Source organism: Anas acuta, chromosome 1, assembly GCF_963932015.1.
Source record: "Anas acuta chromosome 1, bAnaAcu1.1, whole genome shotgun sequence".
Lineage (NCBI taxonomy): Eukaryota > Metazoa > Chordata > Aves > Anseriformes > Anatidae > Anas > Anas acuta.
The window spans coordinates 40,550,393-40,578,161 of NC_088979.1; the positions used below are offsets into that span (position 1 = coordinate 40,550,393).

General features: G+C 36.5%; 1 protein-coding gene across 1 annotated transcript in view; it reads right to left on the reverse strand.

Moving 5' to 3' along the window:
• KLHL1 (kelch like family member 1) overlaps nt 1–27,769 on the reverse strand; it is a 249,487-nt gene that overhangs the window by 149,083 nt on the left and 72,635 nt on the right. The window contains exons 2-3 of the mRNA XM_068675942.1: nt 20,745–20,927; nt 4,443–4,579 (exon numbers count right to left, since the gene is read on the reverse strand). Of these exons, the coding sequence (XP_068532043.1) occupies nt 4,443–4,579; nt 20,745–20,927 (320 nt within the window). The remainder of the gene's footprint in view (nt 1–4,442; nt 4,580–20,744; nt 20,928–27,769) is intronic.

Here is a 27,769-nt window from a genome sequence, read left to right on the forward strand (position 1 = left end):
CACTGCTGGCTCATATTCAGCCGACTGTCCACCATCACTCCCAGGTCCTTCTCTGCCTGGCAGCTCTCCAACCATTCCTCTCCCAGCCTGTAGTTCTGCTTGGGGTTATTGCGCCCCAGGTGCAGGACCCGGCACTTGGCCTTGTTGAACTTCATGCAGTTGACCTCAGCCCATCGGTGCAGCCTATCCAGATCCTCCTGCAGAGCCTTCCTACCCTCGAGCAGATCGACACACGCACCTAGCTTGGTGTCATCTGCAAACTTACTGAGGGTGCACTCAATGCCGTCATCCAGATCATTGATGAAGATGTTAAAGAGGACCGGCCCCAGTACCGAGCCCTGGGGGAAAGAGCCTCTGTTTCGGGCCAGATCATAAATTCATTACCTCAGAGACTTGTGAGTAATAATATCTGTTACTTAATATAATGTAAAAATGCTTCCCCTTTTAAAATTACATCTAAAAGTGTTTGCAATGTAATACTTCTAGCTTCCATGTTTTTGCGAAAAAAGCCCATGTTAACTGTGTTTTAGTGTTCAGTTGTCCCCAGAGAAAAACTTCCCTCAAACAGAAGCAACTATACTTGAAATTACATGTTTTACAATACTTAAGTCTAGTTCCTTGGACAAACTGTAGAAATTAAAATAGTATACACGATTAACATTTTCTACATAAAAGAGAGACTTTACATATACACCAAATAGAAATAACTATAACATACATACTTACAGGTGTGATACTAGTTAAAAGGTCAAAATCTAACAAACCGTTGATAAGCTTTCTTATTCTGTTCCAACAAGCTGAATGTTCAAATGTTCTACTCCATTCCACACTTATTCATTAGCCCACAAAATATCAGATTTCAAGAAACAAGTCAAATATGAGCATACTGAAGTAACAGCAGACAACATTACTAATATTTTACCATTTTGTTAAGCTTATCTGTTCTTCTGAAGTCTTTAAATCAGACTTCTGTTCCATTTAACACTGGTGGAGTACACATCCCTGCAGGTATTCAAGAGACGTGATCTTGGAACTAAATGACTTGGTTTAGTGATGGAATTCAGTAGGTCTCAAGCTGATTGTTGGACTTCATGATCTTGAAGGGTTTTTCCAACCTAGATGTTTCTGTGTTTCTTTAAATTTCACCTTAAATGGATTATATCTCTAAGATACAAGAGATCAGAACAATGGATTATATCTCTGAGATACAAGAGATCAGAACTTTCTGATTTGTCTGAACAAAGTATTCTGTTCACATTGAAATTGCTGTAGAAGATCTGCTAACACATTAACTTCTATCTATCCATCTGTTTATCTATCTATTTATTCTTTGAGGGAAGAAGGTACTTACAGGAAAAAGGAAACAAAGGGAAAAATGAAAAATTACCTACATGCCAAAATGGTTTGCTTTTCCTGGGGTAAAAGAATAAAGAGCTAAACTTGCAAAAACTATGACTAGTTAAAAAAGAATTTCACACATTGTGCAGTAGGTATTTGGAATTTGGCAGCTTAATTCTCTAGATATTCTGTCTGGACTCTGTATGCTCCAGATCACAGATGAAAAGGCTGAATGGGAATTACTGTTAGCTGCTACACTGATGGATATCAGAAAAGTGGCTACTTGAAGGAAAAAATGGCATGTACTAGACTAGAGGTAAATAAAGATATGGAAGGGAAGAAAAGAGATAAGAACTTATGAATCTAGATAAATCATGGAAGATAGTGGAAAGGCGAGGGGAAAAAACAATTAAGGTGTAAGGGGACAGGTTTGATCAGGCAAAGGACATTGGAAAACAGAATGATTAGCCAAGGAGCAAAGATTGAGTTTATTTCAGTAACTTGAACACGTTTGGTACCATGATCTAATCAGCTGTGAGTTATCCCTGAATTGTCTGTAGCACTGTTAAATGTTCTCTCCCTCCACACAGGATGTCCATATCCATGACAAGCCTGTGTTTCCAGGCTATACTTAAGGTTTGTTAGAAAGCATGCTAGCTGAATTTTGCTAAAACTGAGTTGGGATCAATACAGATAGATAATTATGTTCAGCATTGTTTAATTAACTAGCATAAGTGTAACTAGGAATTTAAGGAGTTGGATAAGATGTCTGATAGAAAGGAATAGAGAAAGAAAAAGCCTAACACAAATTTCAAGATGTAAGTGCACAAGCTGAGAAAAAAAAAAAAAAAAACAGGACAAGAAACAGTAAATCAGAACAAACAATCTGATGGAACAGAAATGCAAGACAGAGTAAACAAAACCTGAAAGGTCTACAGCATACAAAATGTGTTTTCTTTTAGCATGCAAAATTAATCTTATCGCTCCTTTTGGTCAGCAATTATTTGTGAAATTTCCTTTTAAATTGTATACTCGAGAAGATATTTTTGAAGTCTTATTTTGTCTCCATACTGGGTTAGAGCTTAAAGGATAATGGTGCATTACCACTGCAAATTAGCAAGTAAGAAAAAATTAGAAAATAAGAAAATAAAGATCTTTGTGACTATCCTGAGTTTCTCATTCTTCAAGGTGACATTACAATGGCACATACTGTTGTCATTTTTAAGGTAGTTTGGGCTTTATGTCACATTTTAAATGAAAGAACATTATGGATGCAAATATGCATGCACATGAGGCAAATTAGAAAACACTGGAGCTAAACTTACTGTGAAGTTCTCTTCACATCCATTTTTGGAGGTTGGTCCTTAACTACCTGACCACAATAAGAAACCTTCAGGTTTTCCAGCTCATAGAAAAAAAAAAAATACAACATTCTGCAAAGAAATCAAGGTGAGAGTGGAATATATTTGCTCTTTTCTAATTTTCCATTACCACATCCATTCTCCAAAGTTCTCAAAGATAACCAACAAAGTGCTGAAATAGCTTCACTTAAAAGTTAAATAGTTTTTTTGCTTTCTTCTTTTCTTTCCTTTCTTAATCTAATCTTTTCTTAATCCATACCTGGATGTTATCTTTCATTGTCCATATGAACTGCACTGTGTGTTTGTGTGTGAACTTTCAGTGTAAGCTGAAGCAAAAGAACTTCATGCAGTACTTCAGTATCTCCAGAGTTTTGCTCCTAGTGGAACAACACTGTCCTTCACTTTCCTCTACCTGTACACTTACATAATTATACAGAATTATTATACAAAATAATTTATTGTTACCTATTATGTCTTTTGCTATTTTGTGCTGAGGTATTCTACATTTTGCAGCACTATTCCTGTACTATTAATTTTACATTCATACTGAGTAATAATGATTGTATCCATCTCACGCCTAATGACAACTACTTACACATTCTTCATTTCATGGGTCCCTAGCTAAAGATGTTCTGGATGACATCCAGACTGTGGAACGATATGAACAGCAAATCCACAAATAAACAAAATACACTTTCAGATGAAAATGTAGAGTACTACATAAATGAAGACCTTCTGACATTCGTAGAACCTGAGTTTCCAAAACATGGATCTCAAAAGGAACATTTTTTAACTTAAATTATATTTATTTACAGTTCCTGTTTCCTATTAAGAGGGTAAAGGACATTTATTATGTCATAAAATAAACAGCACATATCCTGATTAAATATATCAAAGCAAAGAGCATTTCAAGATTAAATTAATATTAATGTATTTAGAAAGGATTAAAACTGTATGTTATGAGCCATCCGTTTACAATTGAAGTTAAAATCAAATGTTCAGTAGCAAAATTATAACAAAATATTGTTAATTTAAATAATACACGGATGTCTTCTAGGAAACAGAAAGAGAAAACAGCTTGTGTTTAATACTTGCAGTCTTCATATGCAAGGGGAGACAAATTCAGACTACAAATCTTATTGTTGGTATTTCCTATCTTTTAATTACTTTATTTTGTGACCTTAGTATTCTTTCCTATTAATGCATTTCAGATACATTGTGTGTAAGAGCTTGTTTAGGAAAGATAAAAACAAATTTATTATGCATTAAAATGTAAAAACTATTCAGTGGGAAGTTCTGAGTTATTAACTCTGAATTATAATTTATTCAGAAACTTTATACATTATACAACCAAGTACCAGTTTATAACAGCAAATTAAAGTGACAATTAAAAAAAAAAAACTATGTAATTTTTTAAACTGAAACTTGACTAAGACAGCAATCTTCAAAAAATACATCACTGCTGTCATGCAATCCAAGTAACGCATATAATGAGGTACTGTTTTTTAAGTATTTCTAGACCAAGAAATACACATAATTTCCTAGACTCTTATGTTGTGCTTACTGAGTCTAAGATATTTAACAGTTTGGAGACAAGAGATAATTAGAACTTAGCTCTAGAAATAGTAAATGAGTGTTCTGAAGGACACAGGTTATAAAAATATGTGTCTATTTATTGGCAAGCAGCAAATGAAACTGTCAACATCTCTGACTGTAGACAGTATCATGTATGCTTTGCAATACCTGTATACGCAAACTGAACAAGATCCCACAGTGCATTGGGGTCTATGCCTTCCATTTTGATCTCTTCTTGCTTGGCTTCACAAACATCACTTGTGAACATGGCAGCAAAGTAGTCAGAGACAGAACTGAGGACAAGTCTGCAAAAAAAAGTTGGAAACTTGTGTCATTTGCATTGATCTATGTATTAGAAATTTCAGATTATCAAGGCTAATGTACTTTTAGAAACTCTTACTTTCAAAATAACTAAACAGTAGCAGGAGCAATACATTATGAATGCATGTAAGCAGCAAAATACAACATGACATTAATTCTAATTTGATTCTGCTTCCTGTGATATGAACCAAGTGGCACATCAGCATTTGCATATAAAACAGACATAGAAATTAGCTCTCAGTCTTTATGATAACTCTCCTATCCCTATTGTTAGCAAGATAACCTCTCTGTATCAAAGCCATCTTAATAGACATACAGATTCCATACTGTAGAGGTACTCTTAATTGACCTTAAAAGTCTTTTTTTCGATAAACTTTACTAACAGCATGTAACTTAGTAAGATCCTTCAACCTTCAGTAAGAACTTTAATAGCTTAACATGCTATTTAATAAAAAATAAATAATCTAATGCAAGGATGTAAGGATGTTACTTTTTTAACAGAATCACATAATCATCTAGGTTGGAAGAGATCACCTAGTCCAACCTCTGACCCAACAAGTCCTCCACTAAACCATATCACTAAGCTCTAAATCTAAACATCTTTTTGTTGTTGTTGTTAAGGAACATTTCCAAAGGAAAATAATTTCAAAATATTTACACAATTTGCATGTCTTTTTTGAGGGTCTGATTTATGTACGTCAAACCAACGTTAACTATCAGGTATAGTTGTCATTTTACTGCCTTAGGCCAACACATTCATTTAAATAACATTTATAGTTATATTATTACTTTATTAGGAGTGAATATTCAGATAATCTTGAGTTAGAAATCTGGCATAGCTATAAATAGCGTAACACACACTTCCATAAAATATGGTCATATTTCTTGCTTAACTTGAAAACATAAAATATAAAAACATTCATTGAAAACACAAGAATCACAAACAGAGAATTAGTAAACAGAGAGAAAGTATCTACCCATCTGTATATAGCTAACGATTTCTTTCAAGAAAAAAGTTACTTAAGTTAACATTCATCAGCCAGTGTGACAATTGATTGCTTTTGTTCTCTTAGCTTATCCGAATAGCAAAGTAAAATGTAACAGTTTGAATTAGATTCATAATTTTATGGGCAGCAAAACACCACAGCACGCTCACACTCCCCATACTCAGGGGTGTGCAGGGGAGTATGATGAAGGCAAAAGGCTAACAGTTTTGAGGTAAGAATAACTTAATTTAGGGGAAAGAAAGTAAAATAAAGCAAAGCTGTGCAGATTCAGAGAGAGAAAACAATTATTCTCTACTTCTCTTTAATGAGCGATATCCTGCCACATCTTTGGAAGCAGGGGCTCACTACACGTAGAGGTTGTTGGGGAAGACAGACATTTTGATAATGAGTCTCCATTCCCTTCCCCAGCTGTTACTGCTGAGTGTGACACCACACAATATGGGATATCCCATTGGTCAGTTTTGGTCAGCTGCCCCTGTGATGTCTCCTCCCCACCCCTGCCCACCCCCTACCTGCTGTTCTTGGAGAGTTGCAGGGAGTCATGGTGCTGTGGGACACAGCTCAGCAATAGACAAAGCACTGGTGCAATATCAGGGCTGTTTGAGCTGGAAGTGCAGAGCACTGCACTGCTGTAATGGGGTGCTGTGGGGGAAGTTAACTCCATCCCAGCCAGACCCAGCAAAGGCATCTATCAGGAACTATAACGTTTACATGTTAGATTAGTGCTGGCTCTCCTTGTCTTTAATTATGAGATTCTGGTAATTCGGTTCCACAGCCAAACTTCTCATTAATCAGTTCATAGTTATACAAACCAGTCAAAATGAAAACACTGCTGTAATGATATCTAATACTGGAAGGCAGCCAGTGTTCTGTGCAGCCTAGGACAGTTTCTGGAGAGGTCCCAGTAGACTGGAAACTGGCAAACGTACCAATTTTCAAGAGGAGCAAGAAAGAAGACCCTTGCAACTACAAGCCTGTCAGTCTCACATCAGTGCTTGGTAAAATTATGGAGAAGATCATCCCTGAAGTTACCGAAGTGAACCTGGGGAACAATGCAGTCACTGGTCCCAGCCAATATGGGTTCATGAGGGGTAGGTCCGGTTTGACTACCTTCAGTTCCTTTTATGATAAGATCACCCATCTAGTCAATCAAGGGAAACCAGCTGATGTAATCTTTTTGGATTTCAGTAACACTTTTGACACAGTTTTCCATAGGATCCTACTGGACAAAATGTCCAGCATACAGCTAGACAACAGCATCACAAAATGAGTGAAAAATTGGCTGATAGGTAGGGCTCAAAGGGTTTTGGTAAATGGGTCCACATCAGGCTGGTGGATGGTCACTAATGTGGTTCCCCTAGGTTCCATTTTAGGGCCAGTTCTCTTCAATGATTTTATAAACAATTTGGATCTAGGACTAGAAGGTGTTTTGAGCAAATTTGCTGATGACCCTAAACTTGTAGAAGTTGTTGACTCTGTTGAAGGTAGAAAGGACTTGCAGAGTGATCTGGACAGATTGGAGAGCCAGGCAGTCACCAACCACATGAAGTTTAACAAGAGCAAGTGCCAGGTCCTGCACCTGGGAAAGGGCAATCCTGGCTATACATACAGACTAACTGATGAGACACTGGAGAGCAGCCCTGAAGAGAGGGATCTGGGGGTTGTGGTTGATAGCAAGCTGAATATGAGCCAGCAGTGTGCCCTGGCAGCCAGGAGGGCCAACCATATCCTGGGGTGCATCAAGCACGGCATTGCTAGTTGGTCAAGGGAAGTGATTGTCATTGTCTTTCCTGCTCTACTCTGTGCTGGTGCGGCCTCACATTGAGTACTGTGTGCAGCTCTGGGCACCACAGTACAAAAAGGATGTGAAACTATTGGAGACTGTCCAGAGAAGGGCTACAGAGATGGTGAAGGGCATAGAGGGGAAGACGTACAAGGAGCGGCTGAGGTCACTTGGCCTGAGGGGAGATCTCACCGTGGTCTACAGCTACAAGGGGGAGTGGAGGAGCAGGTGCTGATCTATTTAGTGACCAGTGATAGGACCCAAGGGAATGGTGCCAAGCTGAGGCAGGGGAGGTTCAGGCTGGATATCAGGAAGAGGTTCTTCACTGAGAGGGTTGTCGCACACTGGAACAGACTCCCCAGGGAGGCTCCCCAGTCACAGCACCAAGCCTGTCAGGTTTTAAGAAGTGTTTGGACTGTGCTCTAAGTCATATAGTCTGAATTTTTGGGTAGACCTGAGTGGTGCCAGGAGTTGGACTCAATGATCCTCATAGGTCCCTTCCAACTCAGGATATTCTATAATTCTATGATTTACCTGCAGGTAGTGCAGCTTCAGAACATGTACAGGATCTTTACTTTGTCTCAAATGATGAGAAATGACTAATTGTTGTAGTGATTCCTTCTGATTGTGCACTCAACTTTGGTTATCATGAACTTTAGAAGATTCTAATTCATAAAAAGTCCATGTTCATGTAATTAATGTAACACTAGATGCCTACAAAAAAATGAGATTGTAAATACACTTTGTTGCTACTCTGTTTTTTTTTTTTTTTTTTTTTTTTTTTTCGTTTGTTTTCTTTCTTTTTTTTTTTTTTTAACACTCGGGCACTTTCTTTTTTTGTTGTTATCATAGAATGATAGAATGGTTTGGGTTGGAAGGGACCTTAAACATCATCTGGTTCCAATTCCCAGCCATGGGCAGGGACAGCTTCCACTAGACCAGGTTACTCAAAGCCTCATCCAACCCCTGGCCTTTTTATTTCCAGGGATGGGACATCCACAGTTTCTCTGGGCAACCTCTGCCTCACCATCCTCATAGTAAAGAATTTCTTCTGAATATCTAATCTAAATCTACTCTTGTAATTTAAAGACATTCCCCCTTGTCATATCGCTACATTCTCTGGAAGAGTCCCTCTCCAGCTTTTTTGCAGGACTCCCTTAGATGCTGGAAGGCTGCTGGAAGATCTCCCTGGAGTCTTCTCTTCTCCAGGCGTAACAGCTTGTCTTCATAGGAGAGGTGCTCCAGCTGCTTTAATCATCTTCATGGCCTTCTGACATGCCCTCTGGACATGCTCTAACAGGTCTATGTCTTTCTTATGCTGTGGGCCCCAGAGCTGAACACAGTGCTCCAGGTGGGATCTCACAACAGCAGAGTAGAGGGTGAGAATTGTCTCCCTTGACCTGCTGGTCACTGTTCTTTTGATGCATTTAAGGATATGGCTGGCTTTCTGGGCTGCAAGTACATATTGCCAGTTCATGTTGAGTTTCTCTGCACACTGAGTCCTTCTCTTCAGGGATGCTCTCAATCCATTCTCCACCCAGCCTCTATTTGTGCTTGGGATTGCCCTGATCCACATGCAGGACCTTGCTCGTCAGGCCTTGTTGAACTTCATGAGGTTCATCATACAGGCCCACCTCTCTAGCCTGTCCATGTTCCTCTGGATGGCATCCCTTCCCCCAATATGTAAAGTGCACCACTTAGCTTGGTGTTGTCTGCAAACTTGCTGAGGGTGCACTCAATCCCATTGTCCATGACACCAACAAAGGTGTTAATACTGGATCCCAATACTGATCCCTGAAGAATGCCAATCATCACTGGTCTCCACCTGGACACTGAGTTGTTGACAGCAGCTCTTTGAATGCAACCATCCAGCCAACTGCTTATCCACCAAATGGTCCATCCATCAAATATATGTCTCTCCAATGTAAAGACAAGGATGTTCAGGTCAGTATCTAATGCAAGTAGGTTAAAACTTTGGACATATTCCTTATTGCAATCTCTGTAGGGTTCATACTTTGCCTATCCCCATTTCAATTACAAATGGGTTGGAAGACCAAACTCTATGGAATAAGATAAATCTCTATGGAATAAAAATACATTCAGGATAGCACCACCTCTGGCTGGAAAGGCCTTGAGACATAGTTCACCAATGGTTATTGAAATGTGTATGATGGCTGTGTTTCAAGATACGGATCTTGTAATATACTTTCAGTAGAAGAATACTGAAACCAAGGGAACTATCTGGTATTATTTTCTCTTGTCTGTGAAAATTATGTAAGCATTATCTATTATGCCCATTCTCTCTGATTTGTTCACAGTCATTTTCTTTCCTTCTTGCTTGCCAACAAACTGTCAGCTACTTCAGTTTTCTACACTGTCATTGCTTGCTCCTTCAAAAAACAAATTGTTTACTTTTTCAGAGTCAAGAGGAAGTTCTTCTTTCTTAAAACAAGAAAGAAAGAGTGGTATCTCTAATATATGTTATCCCATTAATATATGTTATCCCATTGTAAGTCATGAGATTACTCTGAGCATGGAACGCTTAGAAAACCGGATGATCTGTCAATTCTAACTTTGTAAAATTACTTTAGTTGATTAATCTATGTACCTGTAGGCTGTAAAAGGCTAATAGATTCTAATAGATTCTAACAGATCTCAATTAGTAAGAACAAAATTATCAAACTATGTATCGGTCATCTGAACAGTACATAAAAGCAGTAAGTCTCAGTAGTATCATGAATTCATGCATCTTTGAAAACTGAATTCTCAGAAACATGTTTTGTGTGAATTATTCCACTGTTCTTTCAAACATTCAAAAGTGATTTTTTATATTTTTCAGAAGATTGAGTTCAAAATCACAGTTTGTTTGTTTTTTTAATTTTCATATATGAGAACACATATATCTGTCTGTATAGACTTCGTTATCTGTATCTGCCAAATTGAAAAGATACAAATTTTACACAGATAAAAAAAAATCTGTAAAAGGCCACATGGCAATATTGTAAATATTGTGGGTTTTTCTGTGATTTTCTCCCCACTCTGTAAGTGAAATCTGTTCCTGTGCAGTTAACAAACAGAAAACAATTTTTGAGGTAATTTGGGTTAAATATCCACTCAGAACCATTATAATAGGGTAAGAGTCTTGCTAGCAATTCAGTAGTGCCACATTAGCTCATTAAAAAAATAGAAATGTAAACTTACTGCGCGAAGAAGCAGTCAGTGAGTATAGTATATAACAGTTAAAATTAATAAGTTGTCTCATACTTCTGTTATAACCAGTCTGTACCACGTGCTTATTTCATTTTTGAGAAATCAAAGAACAGAACTATATGATAACTTTTTTCTTCCTTACCATCTGAGTAATATTTATAAACTAACTTATTTTAAAGGCACTTTTGTCTAGAACAGCTAAAAAATAGTAATAAAACCAAATAAGAAGAAATCAGTAAAATTTTCTCAAGCCCATAGACAGACAAATGGAATTCTAAAGAGAATAGATTAAACCTGAAACAAGAAAGTTCCTTTCTGTCTATAGTCAAACACTGTTTTATTACATTTTAATTTTATATAACAGATAGTTACAAATTGTAAGTGATATTGATAGTCTACACCATCTATACGATAGATGCCCTGTTTCCCCTCAGGACCATGCCTTTTGACACATTCTATTCCATTTTGTTTTTTCTTTTAATTCTTTCACCGTCTCTCAGACATTTAAGTGCAAATACAGTAAATTGATCCTTATTATTGATTCTTATTTTTGATCCTACAGTACAAACTGAAACATGATTTTTCAACCATTGCATCTCTTAAGTTGACACAATGTTTTTAGGATTGTTACACAAATCTGACATTGTCATTTCCACTATGTATTCACCCAGCACACAATGTCTGTAATTGTTTTTTGTTTTTGTTTGTTTGTTTTTTCCCAGAGATTTCAAGTAGTATACACATGCTACAGCTGCTAGACTTGATAACAGAATATGTTGTCTAATACAGTTTACCTGTGTCAGTTTGTGTCCTTGTGTTAATTTTAAAGGTGTCTGTTATTACAGCCAGTACTTTGTGCTGTTTTGAACCAGAAGAGGAAATTTCAAAAAAGAGTGAGAGAAGACAGAAATATGAATCCAAGCAAATTATCAAAATCTGGGAATGGGCAAGAGAGGCAAAATGTCACAGTGATAAAAATAGGAGCTGATGAAGATCCGTTATGATACAAATACAATGCAGAGCTCAGTGCTTTTCTCCTGAAGAAAAAACACATCTTCGGACATAGAATATATATTTGAATGTATCATAAATAATCCACTATGATCTTTTACTGGTGTGCTTAATTATTATATTTATTCACTATAACTCCAAAAGAACGAGTGGTAAAAAGCTTTCAGGAGAAAGAAAAGTTCAGTTTTAGCTCCTTTGAACTATCAGAAGAGATGTCAGAAACACAGAGCTCAGGTCTGATGAAAGTACAGAGGTAGATCTGTGAAGTCATTAGAATAAATGACTGCTTAAACATTTCAATTTTTTTAGGTCTATTTGTCATCCTCCTCTTTTATTCTAGAGCTTCTTTGTACAAAGACAATACAACATAGCATCATTATTAATTCAAATTCATTCCTCATTCCTCCATATAGTTCCGTTTGGTCATGTCCTTGTATGTGGTCTTCAACCTCTTTTTTGGTGGTAGGCTGTCATGTCTTGCTGACTCAAGTTATTCTTGTACGGCTTCCTTTGTCAATCTGATACCTACCTATTCTCCAAGTTGTCACCATCTTAATCTATGTTTATTTTTACTTTTTAAATTATTATTATATATATGTGTATATTTATGTTCTACTTTGTTTAGCATGATGTGTGTTCTTTTGTCTTGTTTTGTTTTGTTTTTCCTTTAAACCACACAATTTAGGAAGGGAATTAAACACTGATGTCATGTGCCAATTTCAGGTATTTTGGGCCATCCAATTCATCTATAAGGGGCTGTTGCACACCTATGAAAGCACTGAACACTTCGGACCACATGATGAAAGCCAAGCAGCATGCTCCAAGGAATCTCAGACTAGGTAGCTGAATGCTGCTCTATTTCTAAGGCCTTTCAACCCTGTTTCTTTCACCCTTCAAAGTCTATTTCAATTACAGTACCTACTTCTACTCTATGAAGTAACAGCACTATTAGTCTTGTTTAATAACTTTGAAATTTCTTAATAAACAGTACCATTTATACATTCAAAATATCTCTGTACTTCTTTTTCAGTGCATCTCTTTTATTGTAAAACAGCACTAAGAAGTGATTTCTGGGCCAAAACATGCCTGTCATGTAATTTCACATTGCTACAGTTCAGAACTCTATTTGCAGCTCCTTTTAGAAGAATAACTGACTGTAACCTCTATAGGAACTTACTCTCTGGGCAGGTCACAGTTACTTATGCAATGTGGCTAAAAATAGCATCTCTAATTCAAACATATTTGACATCTATACAACATCATATGCATAAATTCAGAACTTTAGCTCAGAATCACAGAATCACAAAACCATCTAGGTTGGAAGAGACCTCCAAATCACCTAGTCCAACCTCTGACCAAACACTAACCAGTCCTCCACTAAACCATACCACTAAGCTCTCCATCTAAACGTCTTCTATAGACCTCCAGGGATGGTGACTCAGCTCTGGTGAGGGCTGCCCACTTCCCTGGGCCCACTTCCCTGGGCAGCCCATTACCCTTTCAGTAAAGAAGTTTTTCCTAATGTCCAACTCTACCTGGTGCAACTTTAGTCCATTCCCCCTCATCCTGTCACCAGGCACGTGGAAGAATAGACCAACCCCCACCTCTCTACAGCCTCCTTTAATGTACCTGTAGAGTGCGATAACGTCGCCCCTGAGCCTCCTTTTCTCCAGGCTGAACAATCCCAGCTCCCTCAGCCACTCCTCGTAAGACTTGTTCTCCAGACCCATCACCAGCTTCGTCGCCCTTCTCTGGACTCACTCGAGCACCTTGATGACCTTCTGGTAGCAAGGGGCCCCAAACTGAACACAGTACTCAAGGTGTGGCCTCACCAGAGCTGAGAACAGGGGGACAAGCACTTCCCTAGGCCTGCTGGCCACACCATTTCTTATACAAGCCAAGATGCTGTTGGCTTTCTTGGCCACCTGAGCACACTGCTGGCTCACATTCAGCTGACTATCAACCAATACTCCCAGGTCCTCTCTGCCAGGCAGCTCTCCAACCATTCCTCTCCCAGCCCGTAGCTCTGCTTGGGGTTTTTGTGCCCCAGGTGCAGGACCCGGCACTTGGCTTTGTTAAACCTCATACAGTTGACTTCAGCCCATTGGTCCAGCCTATCTAGATCCTTCTGCAGAGCCTTCCTACCCTTGAGCAGATCAACACACTTGGTGTCGTTTGCAAACTTACTGAAGGTGCACTCGATCCCCTCATCCAGATCATTGATAAAGATACTCATGAGAACTGGCCCTAATACAGGGAACAATGAGCAACATGGATATATAGTGGTCCTGGTAGTCACAGTAGCTAGCTTACAAACTAATTTTATACTTTCCTTTAATATTTTAGGTTAGAGAAAGTGGATTCCTATATTTAATATAAAAACAAAATACAATTTGATGCCATTTTGTCTCCATCAATTCTATCGTCCTGACTAGAAGTGTGACGATACTGAAATTTAGTTGATAATTGCTGGTGGAGCCTACATTTTGCTAAACAGTTAATCTTGAAGAAGACACACTCTTGGTCAGCAGCTCTCCATGCTCCAAACTGTGGGCTCAAATGAGTTATCAAACACAAGTAAATGAATTAGATGGCTCTTAGACTCTAACCTTCTCTGCACAGGGACTTTCCACATACTGTGTCATTGGCACCAGTTCCCTCAGATGGCTTAGGGCATCTCAGTTACCATCAGACACAGGTGCCTAGGTAACTTACACTATAGACCTTCACTGATTACAGTAACATTACACACATGGCAAAATTGAAAACAAAATTTAACTGAAGAACCAACTTCAGGTTTTCAAAAATAATCTTCAGAATTCAAGGCCAATTTATGCTTGTGCAAAATCTTTAAATAGTACACAGTTATATGAATTTAAGATTTTTTATGTCTTATATACAAATAAAAACAGAAGAGTTCCTTGTGGAGACAAGAAATACCTTTGAAAGTATTAATGCCATTCTCAGTATCAGGAAATATTATATCTTAAGAAAAAAAAAAAAAAAAAAGAAATAAAATATTAGCAACTACATTTGTTTTCATGAGCATCTGTTACTGAGTAATGCAATAAAACAGTCTTAGGATATTGTGCTTTCTGTTTCTTTCAACTCTTGCCTTTATACCAACTTTCTTTCTCTGCCTTTTTTTTAAGCTCTCCTCCCAGCTTAACATTTTATCTTCTTTTTTGAGTTCTCAGTTTCTGTCTCAAAATTTTAATGATGCCATTATTTTCATAAACTTCACCTCTCTGTAGTAGCACTCAAAATATATTGAAAAAGTGGGCCTCTCTCCTTAGAGAACTAAAAAAGAGAACATACATTGCCGTTTGCTGAAAAACATTTATTAAACTTATCAGGATGATAGCAAGTAAATGCTATGCTACATTAGAGATGACTACCTATAAAGGGTTCAGTTTAATTTATTTTAGTATTTATGATGAAAAAAATAAATTTTGAGTGGAAAAACACAAACATGTTTTTCACTTTCAATTCAAATGCTTGCAGAAAGCTTTGAGTAGCCATACTAAAGCATTTATTTATTTGACATATACTCCCTAGCCTTCTGTGCCATACAGACTCTTACTGCCACAGTAGGAGTACCTCCTGCACCTTATCTTGAACATCAGGGAGAGCTAAAATGCCTACATTTATTTGATATTAAGTAAAATCATCTGAACAACTCAAGATTTCTCATGATAAGATCATCTATAACTGAAAATTAAAAAAAAAAGGCACTTGATTTCTTGGTCTATTTCCATTCAAAATCTGTTTGGTTTTTTTTAATTGCATTATTTAACCAAGCACAGTGAAAGTTCGAATTACAAGTTGAAGATGTAAGTCATTTTAATATATTTTTTCATTTTTTGTTTTCATTGATTTTTCTGTTTATATTACAATTCATTCCCTGTTATATCTGCTTTTTAATTGAATAAAAATTGGTAGATTCTAAACTTAAAACATTTATTTTCTGCTAACGTTGAATCTTGTTTTAAGCAGTCAAATTCTAACTAATGGTTTAAACTGGAGTCTGAATTTAGAGCTGCCTGTAACATTTAGGCAATGCTGGCTGAGGGCTTTAATGAACTCTCCAATGCAAATCTTAAAGGTCTATGAATCATTTACCTTGACTTTAGCTGTTTTTTTTACAGTATGTTTTTGAAGTTTATTCAGCAGCTGTATGGTACTGAAACTACAGTATTGAAACACCATGCAATTCGAGTGAGTTATACTCACTCAAAACATCCAAATTATTTGTGGCAAATCTACATTTTTATTTTAATATTTTATAAATTTTAATAAATTAAATTTTAATATTAAGATTATTGCTTATTAAAAAAATATTTTACTTTTGATTGCTTTGACTACATCACTGTAGTTCTGCACATCTACTCCCTTTGTGTGTTTGTGTTTCAGATGACGTTTACTAGATGCGATCTAGTTGCAACTGCAACTAGACATCTAGATGCAACTGCACTTGGCTGATTTCAACCTGGATACAGGTAGAAAGTGTCAGAATGTTTTTATTTGTTTGTTTGTTTTGTAACAGCAGTGGCCGAGTTCCTTTCAGGCACTTTCAAGTTACAATACTTCAAAGTTCTTGTCTTAAAGAAACTATAATCTAAATATGAAATGCAGAAAATGAGAAAAAAAAATACACTATGCATCTCCAGCGTGAATGGAGAAACTAAAAACTCTATGTTAATAACATTATTAAATGAAGAGAGACTGTTAATAATGTGACAGTGTAACAGAAGAAAGGAGAAATTATTTAAGCATTTTCTCTATTTAAGATGTATTACATTTTTACATTTTATTATTATCTCAACATGTTAAATCAATGCAGAAATAAAATTGGATTTTACTTCTTTTTTAACTTTATTTAAATGTCATTTAAATGTCATTTACTTTACCCCTCTGAAATGGCTGTTACAGAGGTCTTCCTACTTTCTCAGTATCCCTTCTCATCATTACAATATGGGAGCCAACAAAAAGCTTCAGTAACAATAACTTTAAAGTTGTTTGAGTCACCAAAGCATTGAAAAGCTGTTATAACAAGACTAAGAGTTTGGTGCGGTACCTCCAAGTGGGAAACTATTGCTCCATGATAATGTTTTATGATCTATCTTGTAGTGTAACATTCTACCCTTATTTATGAGGAATAAAAATGTAAAAAAGAACAAAAATGAAGTAAATAGCAGTGCCAAAAATTACCTCGTCAGCATTCAGGCCATGGCCAGAGCTTGCCTGATATTCTTCCTATGAAAGTTATTGGAAGATAGGAAAAAATAATTACTATGAGGAATTAAACTAGAAATGACACAGTTTATAAAATGTGGAGGTGTCTAGAGAGATCCACAAGAACTGATAGCAGAATAACTATTTTTTTTGTCTTTCACTTCACTTGATGCAATATCCTGGCATTTTTTTAACTGAATTTTAACTTTTATAGGAATAGAAACATTGAGACTATATGATTACATTAAAAAAAAATGTCTGCTTGTTTTTTACACTGCCACTTTGATTTTTTCTACATTGGAGGAAAATCATAATTTTAGGCAATAATTTTGAGTATTTTGTTTTTATTAATTTCTATTAGCATTCAGTAAGAATGATAGTTTTTAATATGCTTTAATTTGCCCCAAATAAAATAATTTTAGGAGGATCTTTGTTCATAAGGGTTGCTTTTATCTTGGATAAGATTTTACAAAGTTTGTACAGGAAATGTTATACTTAACCTGTTCTACTGAATTTATAAACTCCATAAATACCAGTTGTCCACTGCTCTGCAAACAGTCTTATTATATGTTTTTAGGAATACAATATAAATATTATCTATCCTACCTTCCATAAAACATTAATTAGAGGGGGCACTCTGCTGGATATACTTCTGAATACCCTTGGAAAAAAATAATAGACAGGACCTGTCAATGTTTTGTTTGTTTGTTTGTTTACATAGTCTGCTTTCAGGTCCTTATGTAGCAGGATGTATAGGACATGAAATATCACTCTCGACAGAGGAAGATGTACTCAGAGAGCAGTTAAGTGAATTAGATGAGTCCATAGGACCATGTATTCAAAGAGGAGCGGCTGAAAGAGCTCAACAATGTCACTGAGAGGATGTTCTCTTTTCTTTGACAGGTAAAATGTGGGATGTTTCTCAAGACTGGAAAATAGATTATTTCCATGTCTGTCCTCAGGAAGAAAGATGTGGGTAGCTATAGTCTGATTTTCCTGAACCAAAAATACCATGGAGCAAATCTGAATAGAATCTACATGCTGGATCACTAAAGACAATGAGGACAGTCATAAACTGGAAGAGGCTGCCAAAAGAGTAACCTTCACAGATGCCACTATTTAATGACCCTCAACAGGCCAATCTAACTTTGGACTTGGGCCTGCTTTGAACAGAAGATGTTGAATCAGACTCTAGTAGTTCTCTTCCAAATAAAATTATATTCTGGTATTGTTAACAGCCAACGTAAAAAGAGGTAGAAAGCCTTATTCTGTGCTTGTTCAGCTACACCTGTCTGAAACAAAATAGAGCAAGCACTATAAAATAAACAGAAAATTCAGAACACCCTTCTCTTCATTTTTACTTGTTGAACAACATTCCAGTTTATTCAGAACATAAGGTTTTCAATTCTTCATAATTCAAAAGTTGTTTGGCCTATTCTTTGATAACTAGTCTTTTGACTGCAGACTAAAGAGAAGTAGAAAATCAAATAGAAAGTTGTCTGAAGGTTTATTAGAAAATCTAAATCAGATTTTGGTTATTATTTCATGGTCAATCCTCTTGTTATTAAGGTATTTGCCCAGCTCCAGAAGGATTTAGATATGCTGTAGAATTGAAATGACAAATGTGAAATTAAATTTACTACTGACAGAGAGGAATACAAACATGAACAGCTGTCTTAAAAATATTGGGATGAATTAACTAAACTAATTAAAAGAAAAACTTTAAGTTTACTCTGTCTCTTTCTCTACAAACTATGCAGTTTAACAAAATATTTAAAACAGGCAAAAAAATATACTGGTAAAAATATAGTTGAGTATTTTAAATAATCTATATTTAACAGGGCAAACTACTTATAATATTCCTGTGTATCTAATAAGTATTTTTTTTCCAACCAGCTTAAGAATGTAGATTCAGGATTGTATTTGCTTTATTTTTTTACCACAGCTGTGTTGGAAAATATGAAAAGCAAAAACAGACCAAGTAACTGTCAAGGAAGAACAACCAATTTCTCATGTTTTCTACAAAATTCCATTCATTCAATAATGTATAGGGATGTAAAACTGGACACAGATTAGAAGACCTTAGGTCATTACCCCTCTATTTCTTTTTTCTTGATGGAAAGCACCTTAAGGCAAATCCTGCAGCTCTGGAACACTGTAAATGTAGATGGACAGCAAGACTGAAATTTAATATTATTCTCTTTGTACTTGATATACCCATAAGGGAAAAATCCTGGTGTTTCAAATAAAAGTAACATCAGCTGACAACTACCAGGGGTGCATAAGGTGTCAGATGCATTTTAATAGTGGCAAAAAGCCTGGAACACAGGAGCAGAGTCAGTTACCAGCTCAGTGGGTAGAAATTACTAGGGTTTTTGCTGCATCTGGGAATCTGAGTATATCAGGCCAAGAAAGAAACAGTAAAAATGGAATCCCTAACACTATAGAACAGAACCAAAATCTTAAGAATGAAAAGAGCTGAAAGAAGAGAAGAAAGATTTCTATGTTTATTACAGCTACTAAACTGAAACTACATGGATTCTTCTTCAGCTGTGCTGCGAACTACCTAGATCAATCTGTTCTTGCTTGTTAAGTGGTGTTATTTTCTCATTCATTTTAATTACTGGGGCTATTTAAATACTTTAATGAAGGTTCCTCTTTGCTTTTACTGATTAGTATTTGAACAATACTTTTGAATTCTCAGCCTTGCATATTCCACTTCTTTTTTTTTTCCTCATTATGGAAGTTGGAATATATAATATGCAAACCTTCTGTAAAACTTTCTGTGTCCATCTTCACTTGGGAAGAAAGAACTTTGCAATATTCAAGTTGACAAGATAACCTTACTGTATTCCTCTACACCAAAAAGATAATGTATGAATTCAAAAATACATTGGCTGTGTTTATTCAAAAATACATTGTCCTGAAGGGGCAACCATAGTCCTGTTCTGGATTTACTGCCTCAGCTGAGAAACCAGAGCACAGGCAAGGAATAGTTCACCTGTAGGCTGCAGCCTTCAAGAGAGTTTTATTGCAAAAGTATTCGCTTTTTTTTTTTTTTTTCTTAAAACTCTAAAGCATGCTGTGTATTTTAATCTAAATTTTAGGAGTCCATTTTCATTTGTCTGCATGAAGTCAAAGACTACAGCCAAAATGAAAACCTCAGCAAATAATAACTGTTTTAAGCTCCAATCACAATCCAGCATCAAGGAGAGCTTCATATATACTGGCGGTTTTAATACAAGATACATAGAATGGCTTGGGTTGGAAGGGACCTCAAAGATCATGTAGTTCCAACTCTCCTGCCATAGTTCCAACTCTCCACCCACTACATCAGGTTACCCAGGGCATCATCTAACCTGGTATTGAACACATCCAGGAATGGGGTAGATCATCTTAGAATTTTGAAAATGATGATATATTCTTTTTATATTTATAATTATCATTCCAAGTAATTAAGACATTTTAAAGTTAATTCAAATAAACAATTTTTATGAAGTTGGTGTTCAGTGTTATTTTACTATACATGTCTAAGATGTATGACAAGCTTATTGGTGTGTCATGATCTCAAGCTGAAAGTGTTCACTTTATCTCTACAGCATCTAATTTCAGAAACTTCCATTCTCCTCACAGACGAAAACCATCAGAACAAGCAGCTTGTCACACCCACGATAGAAAGTTTGCTAGTCGAGGGCTACTTGAACTACTGAAATCTGTGCAAAAGACTAATACCTTGAAAGGCCTAACCTTCAAATATTACCTTCTGCAGTCACTTATTTTTGTGTTGTACAAAAAAAAAAGAGGGAAGCATACATAAAGGGTGACAGAAAATCCTGTTCTAAGGAATAAGCAGATACAGAATATTTACTCTCATAATTTCAATATCCTGTGTTTACATCCTACCTGTGTGCAGGTATCTTGCGATTCCCAGCAATCAGAATAACGTCACAGAGCTGCTGTTGCTTCAGGTAGCTCTCCATCTTTCTGAAGGTTTGCTCAGCATGGTGAATGGCCTGGTAGAATTCCTCAGAACTACTCGAATCCATGTCGCAGTGAGGTGACAGGGGATGGCTGGCTGCTGACAGTCTGAAAACCACAAAAGAAACTCTGTGTTGATAAGATGTGACCAAAACATCTAGGTGTTGTCTAGACTTCATTGCAAACTTCTAGAAGATATGAGCAATCACTGCATCCTTCCCAATTCTCATCACCAGAAGTACAAGATGGAAAATTTTTACTGCACTGTAGGTGACAAGTTGTAAGTCTTTTCACAGTGAAAGAGGGCTTTTTGTTTGTTTGCTTGTTTGTTTTTTAGCACAGACACAAAAAATATGTATTTCTTTCTTCTTTGATAAAGATACTAAAAATACAAATACAAACAACAAACAGATGTTCAGTACATTCACGTTAAGGTTAACACAACAGCTGCATCTTCATTATCAGAATATGACTGGGCTCTTTGCATATTTTTAGCATTTTAGAGCAAAATTATTTTAAAGAATTATTTATTTTTCTGTCTCATCATTAATATGCATCCACAAGATAAAGGAATAATGGAAAAAACATGGAAATTTTACCAGTTGGGAAAGAAAATTAAAACTCCAAATGATTTTATATGTGATGAATTGGGAATATTTCCATAATGATAAAATACAGACCAACTTTTTAGCTAAAAGGTTTATTAATGCAACTTTAGCCAGCAAAGACAATGATGTCTACAATTCCAAAAACTGAAAAAAAAAAAATAGAAATGGGAGAGAAATGGAAATATATTTTCATTTTATAGTCATATTTACTTGGTGCAAATTTACTCAGTTCAGCAATTATGGTTCAGAACTTTACTGAAAATACTAAAATTTGCTAGCAATTACTAGCCTTTGAGGAAACTATGTAATTCAGAATAATTACTGACACTGACAAGCCCCTTCTTTTACAAATACATAATGAGATTGTTTCAAATGAAAGCCATAGGATTTTATGTATCTTGTGGTGAGAGAGTGTAAGTAATTTTGATAATGTCCAGTAACAACATAGCAGTTTCATTACATAAACTTTGAGTTCATTGGGAACAGTATTAATAGACCAATATAATGCAGTCTGCAATCCTGGTGCTGGAAACATTTGAAAAATGCATAAGGATAATTAAAAAATCAGCTGTTATTATGATATGAAATACAGTTATTTAGAAAAAGAAATCTTTAATATTTTTATTGACTTTTGATGGACTATAATATGGTTTAGAAAAATAGTATTTACTTTTGACATATACCAGGGATTTATTTTTGAATTATTTTTTGTACAAAGGTGTTCTGCATAATATCTTACGGTTATTGTATGAGGGTCCACATGGGAAAAGAGGAAAGGCTAGTTCATCCTTTCGTCACAGTAATTGCTACATTTCACAACCTTCCTTTAAACTGGTTGGAAGCCTGAATAATTGGAGGTGGCCTGCAGATAATTTTACACAAAACCAACTCAGTTACCACTGTATCTCACCCCCTGATCTGTGTCATATACAAGTATTAGAGTAAGTTACCTTTTAAAATTATTACCCACATTAATGTCACTTGAATAGAATTAAATTGGACCATGAGAAATCATCATTTATCAACAGAAACAGTTATGAATTGGTGATTTAGAAAATAATATTTCCTTAATTCTGTTATATTCACCTTGTTATATGTGCAAGACACCTCTTATGAGCTCCCTCTAAAGAATACAATAAACATATTATTTCCATAAGTGACATAATCTGCTTATATGTGTTCCTGTCCTATCTGGACTGCCGATCATGTTGAATGGAAATCCAAATTTTCTTACCTTTGGATGATCAACAAATATATTCACATAAAAATGTAAAGATGGAGCTCATTAGTATGGGTAGTGGGAAGAGATTTCAACTTTTTCTCTCAATTATTTTCCCTCAGCTTTGTTGTGGCTGTATGCATGCTTCTTCAGTTTTATTGCTGAAGAATTAGAATGACAAGTAATTTACAAGAAATAAATCAGTGCCTAATAAATGAGGTTGGTAGGGTTAAAGAGACACATTTTTACCCTTCCTCCAAGGAGTTTAGACATGACAACAGCAACAATTCTGAGAAAGGAAAACAACAGGAATGAGCAGGTCTGAATGGATTCATACTGTTCGTTAAATCAGAATTTGGTCTAAGTCAGCTTACAGTTGTACAGATAAGGTATTAATCCTGCCTCTTGGCTATTCTAAACATGCTACGCTTTTCAGGTCAGAAAAACTTCTGTTTCTATGCTAGTTCTATATAGTTAGATTGGGCTGAAATGAGATGTGTTATTTTGTCTTTGAATCACTAGACAGCATTTGGCACAAATTTTGTCTTCTTGCCTGCTTGCCATCTATAAACAACACTTTCTACCCTCAAATTCATCAGTATATCTGCCACTTAACAAGTCAGTAAATGGCTACTCAAAAACAAGCTCTGAAGACCCAGAACATTTTGAATTACTATCCCAAAAACTAGCACATAATAAGCTTAGTAGAAGACAATAAGTTAATCTTTTATTTTCTAAGAAACCCCAGGTAAAAAGTCTGCTACTGATCCTTTTTGAGAAGCTCTTTTTCACTACAAATTCTGTCTGCAATATCAATCCTTTAAATTCAATTGGTAGCTTGTTAATGTAGGAACCAAAGAGCTTCAAAGAGCAAAGACCACTCATTTTGTACCAGTTCATGAAAAGCATTTATAGGTACTTATGACCAATTAGTGATATAAAAACAACATTTCCTGTTTGCCTATATTGTTTTTGTTGAGGTGCAGGCAATCTGAACCACATATTCAATGAGACGCTTGTTGATTGTATTCTGCAGGAAGCCCAGCAGAAATTCATCTGAAGAGTCTGAATTGTTCAAAACACTTTTTAGTACTTTCATACCTTAGAATGGATGGAGAGCTTATTTTGTAATCATTGAACATAAAGGACTCCAGATAAGCTTTTCCCATAATTATTTTAATTGGTAAGTGCAAAACCTGAACTTACCATGGGGATGTCATTACAAAATTTCAAACAGAAGAAGTGTTCAGTCTAAGACACCTTTTATGTTTAAACAATTCAGTTAACAGTAAAGAAATAAGAAAACCAAACCTTCCACAAATTTATGACCATGATACTGAAGGGATACTACAGGTTGAAAAAACTAAAAGGGCCACAATAATTATCAACACTGCAAATGACCAATAATCTCAAATGTTTCCTTAAGAAACTGGAAACCAGAATGCATACCAAGTAAAACGGGAAAAAAATTACCCCAGCAACGTTATACAGACTGATTTTCAGAGTTCAGGATGACATTCTGTCCTCAAAAAAGAAATGGTTTAAGAAGAACCCAAAAGTGTTGATGAGGAAATTCAGTCTTAGAGCCTTCTGGATCTTAGTAGGGAGAAAACAGAAAATAAAGTTTAACTCTACAGCATCTGACTACACAGTGTTCCTCTTTTCTGAGAAAAAAACATTTTGATTTGAACAAGAGTGCTGTTCTCTAATCAACTTTTACCTCCTTCTTTGAAAGAACAGGTAAAACAGCAGTAAAATCCCAATATAATTGTGTGTACTGATTTTTCCCTCAATTTAACATCTCTTCATCCCACTGTAAGGAAGAAGGAAAATGCATCCTATCCAAAGGTCTCCTAGAGACTGGTCATATTGACCAAGTTCACCTTTAAGACCTCTGGTCATTTTGTCCAAGTTTAGATTTATTCAAGTGGAGCAGAAATAAAACATCAGAAGATATCAACATATCTAAGATACCAGTTAGTACCCTACTGTTATTATGTAGGTATCTAGTCTGCTCTCCCCTGCATCTTGTACAGTTGTTCACTCATAAATAATAACATACTACTCAGCCTTGATTACTGGTCATTGACTTTTCACACATAAATAGGCTAGGACAGAAATAATACAAAAATGAAAACCCTTCACTGACAATAATGCTGACAGGCAATTAAAGAGAAAATACCAGGAAAGACGGACTTCAGAGGTACAGGTAAAAATCCACTCTTGAGTTGCAAAGGTCTGAATAAAGAAATAGTAAACATCAGTAGTTAAATCGGTATTCTGATTAGGTATTAAAAGGAAAAACAACAACTACAAAAAATTTTGAAATAAGAGAATTCATATACCTTTAAACTGTATTTCTCTTTGAAAAAAGAGGCTTAGATTTAGAAATGGTTTTCATTCTTGAGGTGCAGAAAAGCATAGAACTTGAACACCATACAGAGTACTTTACAGAACACTTGGGTATTTCGCTCACTTAATTGGAATTTATTTCTCATGCCTTCTATTGAAACTCTGGCCTCAACTAAAGAATTCTTTACTCAGAAAATGTTATATGATTTCATTGTTACTGTAATACAAAATCCTGCTGTATTTTACTTTTTTTTTTCCCTTTTCATTTATGCAGGATTGATCATGCAAAGTTATCCCAGCACAGTTCAATGTTAATGAGTATATACAATTCGGTAAATAAATAATAAAGCAACAATAACAACAACCAAACCAACCCCTCCCCCCCAAAACAAACAAACAAAAAAAACTATGGCTTTGCTATTTAAAATCTGCAAATCTGTGAAAGTATAAAAAGCAATAATAAATGTTATTGTAAACTTAAGTAAAAACGCAAAAAACTCTTCACAAATTGTTCTCTAAAAATTGTTTACTGAATGCTTCGGAATCAATAAAATGCGGAACTGCATTTACCAAATTGAGATAGATTGTCAAAATTCATGAATTTCATTACCAATCATTTGCAAAAATGCAAAAGAAACAGTTTTATAAAGCCTTTAAACCATTTTAGTAAAGCAATGGTAAGGTTGAAGTTCTGTTTGTGATCAAAAGACATGCTTTTCACTATGCTACCAGCAATTATATCTGCATCTGAGGGTTATACTGGGAGTTTCAGCAAAATGTTATAAATTTATTTTTTAAAAGACAAAGTCAGGTAGAATAGCAGATAAAAAAATTTCCAGAACATCAAATAGGACTTTTTAGTTTACACTAATTCAGCTCAGAGATGCATTATTGCTGTTTCTGAGATTCTTTTTCTAAGCAAGAATAATATTTTTAAAGAGAGGCCGGTGTGGATGACATATTTGTCATTCAATAGATAATGTATAATCTGGGGATCAAAGGGTGATACTACAGGATGAGAAAACTAAAAAGGCGACAAAAATTATTACATCATAAATTGCATTACTACTCATAGTGAAACTTATTCTTTGGACACCATAAAGAAAAAATACAGACACTATGTACAGACTTACACATGTGTGTATGGACATATAGTCTGTATGCCTAGCAAAAATATGTATTATTCCACTGTTGTTCTGCATATCTGCACTTCTTATGAGTTTTACAAGCCTCCATAAACAAAATATTAGCTACCAGTTTATCATGTGACCTTAGACAAATTGACTGAGCAGTCTTTCTGAAAAATAAGTAGGACGCTAAGAAAGGACCACTATGCTATACTGAAAATGCTTCTATTGAGAAAAACCTATTTACTTCTTTAGAAGCTGAGGAAAAAAAAAAAAAAGAAAAAAAAAAAAAAAAAACAAAAAAAAAACAAACAGAAGTAGGGTTAGAGAAGGAAGAGCTTGTTCAGACTGTAATTTTTCCAGGTTATCAGGTAGCTCAGTTATACGCCACTCTCTCACTCCCCTGGTCAAAAGAACAGGGAGAGAAAAACATGTAGAAATAGGCTCATGGGCATAAGGACAGGGAGATCACTCACCATATAGTACAACTAGCAAAACACATTCAGCATACAGAGATTAATGTAATTTATTGCCTACTAATAACAGACTAGAGAAGTGAAAACTATCAGCAAACTAGAAACACTTTCCCCCACCCACCCTCTTCCACCTCTTACCCCCTAGCGGCACAGGGGAACAAGGAATGGGGGCTGTGGTCAGCCCCTAACACTTTATCTCTGCTGCTCCTTCACGGTCACTCTCTGCCCCTGCTCCATGGGACGGCATCCCTCCCACAGGATGCCGTCCTCGCAGAACTGATCCTGTGGGGGCTTCCCACAGGCAGCAGCTCTTCAAGAACTGCTCCCACATGGCTCCGTACCATGAGGTCCATCTATCAGGAGCAAACTGCTCCAGCACGGGTGCCCCATGGGCGACAGCTACCCCCAGACCCCTGCTCTTGTGTGGGCTCCTCTCCACGGGCTGCAGCTCCAGCCCGGGGCCTGCTCCTGCAGGGGCTCTCCATGGGCCACAGCCTCCTCCAGGCCACATCCACCTGCTCCACCGGGGGCTCCTCCACAGGCTGCAGCATGGAGATCTGCTCCATGTGGGACCCATGGGATGCAGGAGAACAGCCTGCTCCACCAGGGGCCTCTCCACAGGCAGGGGAGCAGGGAAACTTCTGCTGCATGCCGCCTTCTGCACTGACCTTGGGGTCTGCAGGGCTGTTTCCTGTGTTTTTATTCTTCCCTCCCAGCTGCTCGTGCAGTTTTTCTTTTTCTTAAATTTGCTTTTCCAGAGGCCCAACCAAATCCACTGACCAGCTGCAGATCCCTTTCAGAGCCAGCTGAAACTGGTTGTGATCTGACATGGGGCAGCTGCGGGGCTCCCCCACAGAGGCCAGCACTGCAGCCCCCCTTGCTACCAAACCTTCATGAAATCTTGTGACATTTTCCCAATACACCAATTAAGTTCGTTTGTTCTCTTCCTTCCTTCCTTCCTTCCTTCCTTCCTTCCTTCCTTCCTTCCTTCCTTCCTTCCTTCCTTCCTTCCTTCCTTCCTTCCTTCCTTCCTTCCTTCCTTCCTTCCTTCCTTCCTTCCTTCCTTCCTTCCTTCCTTCCTTCCTTCCTTCCTTCCTTCCTTCCTTTCTTCCTCTCTCTTCTCTCTTTCTCTCTCTCTCTCTTTTCTCTCTCTCTCTCTTTCTCTCTC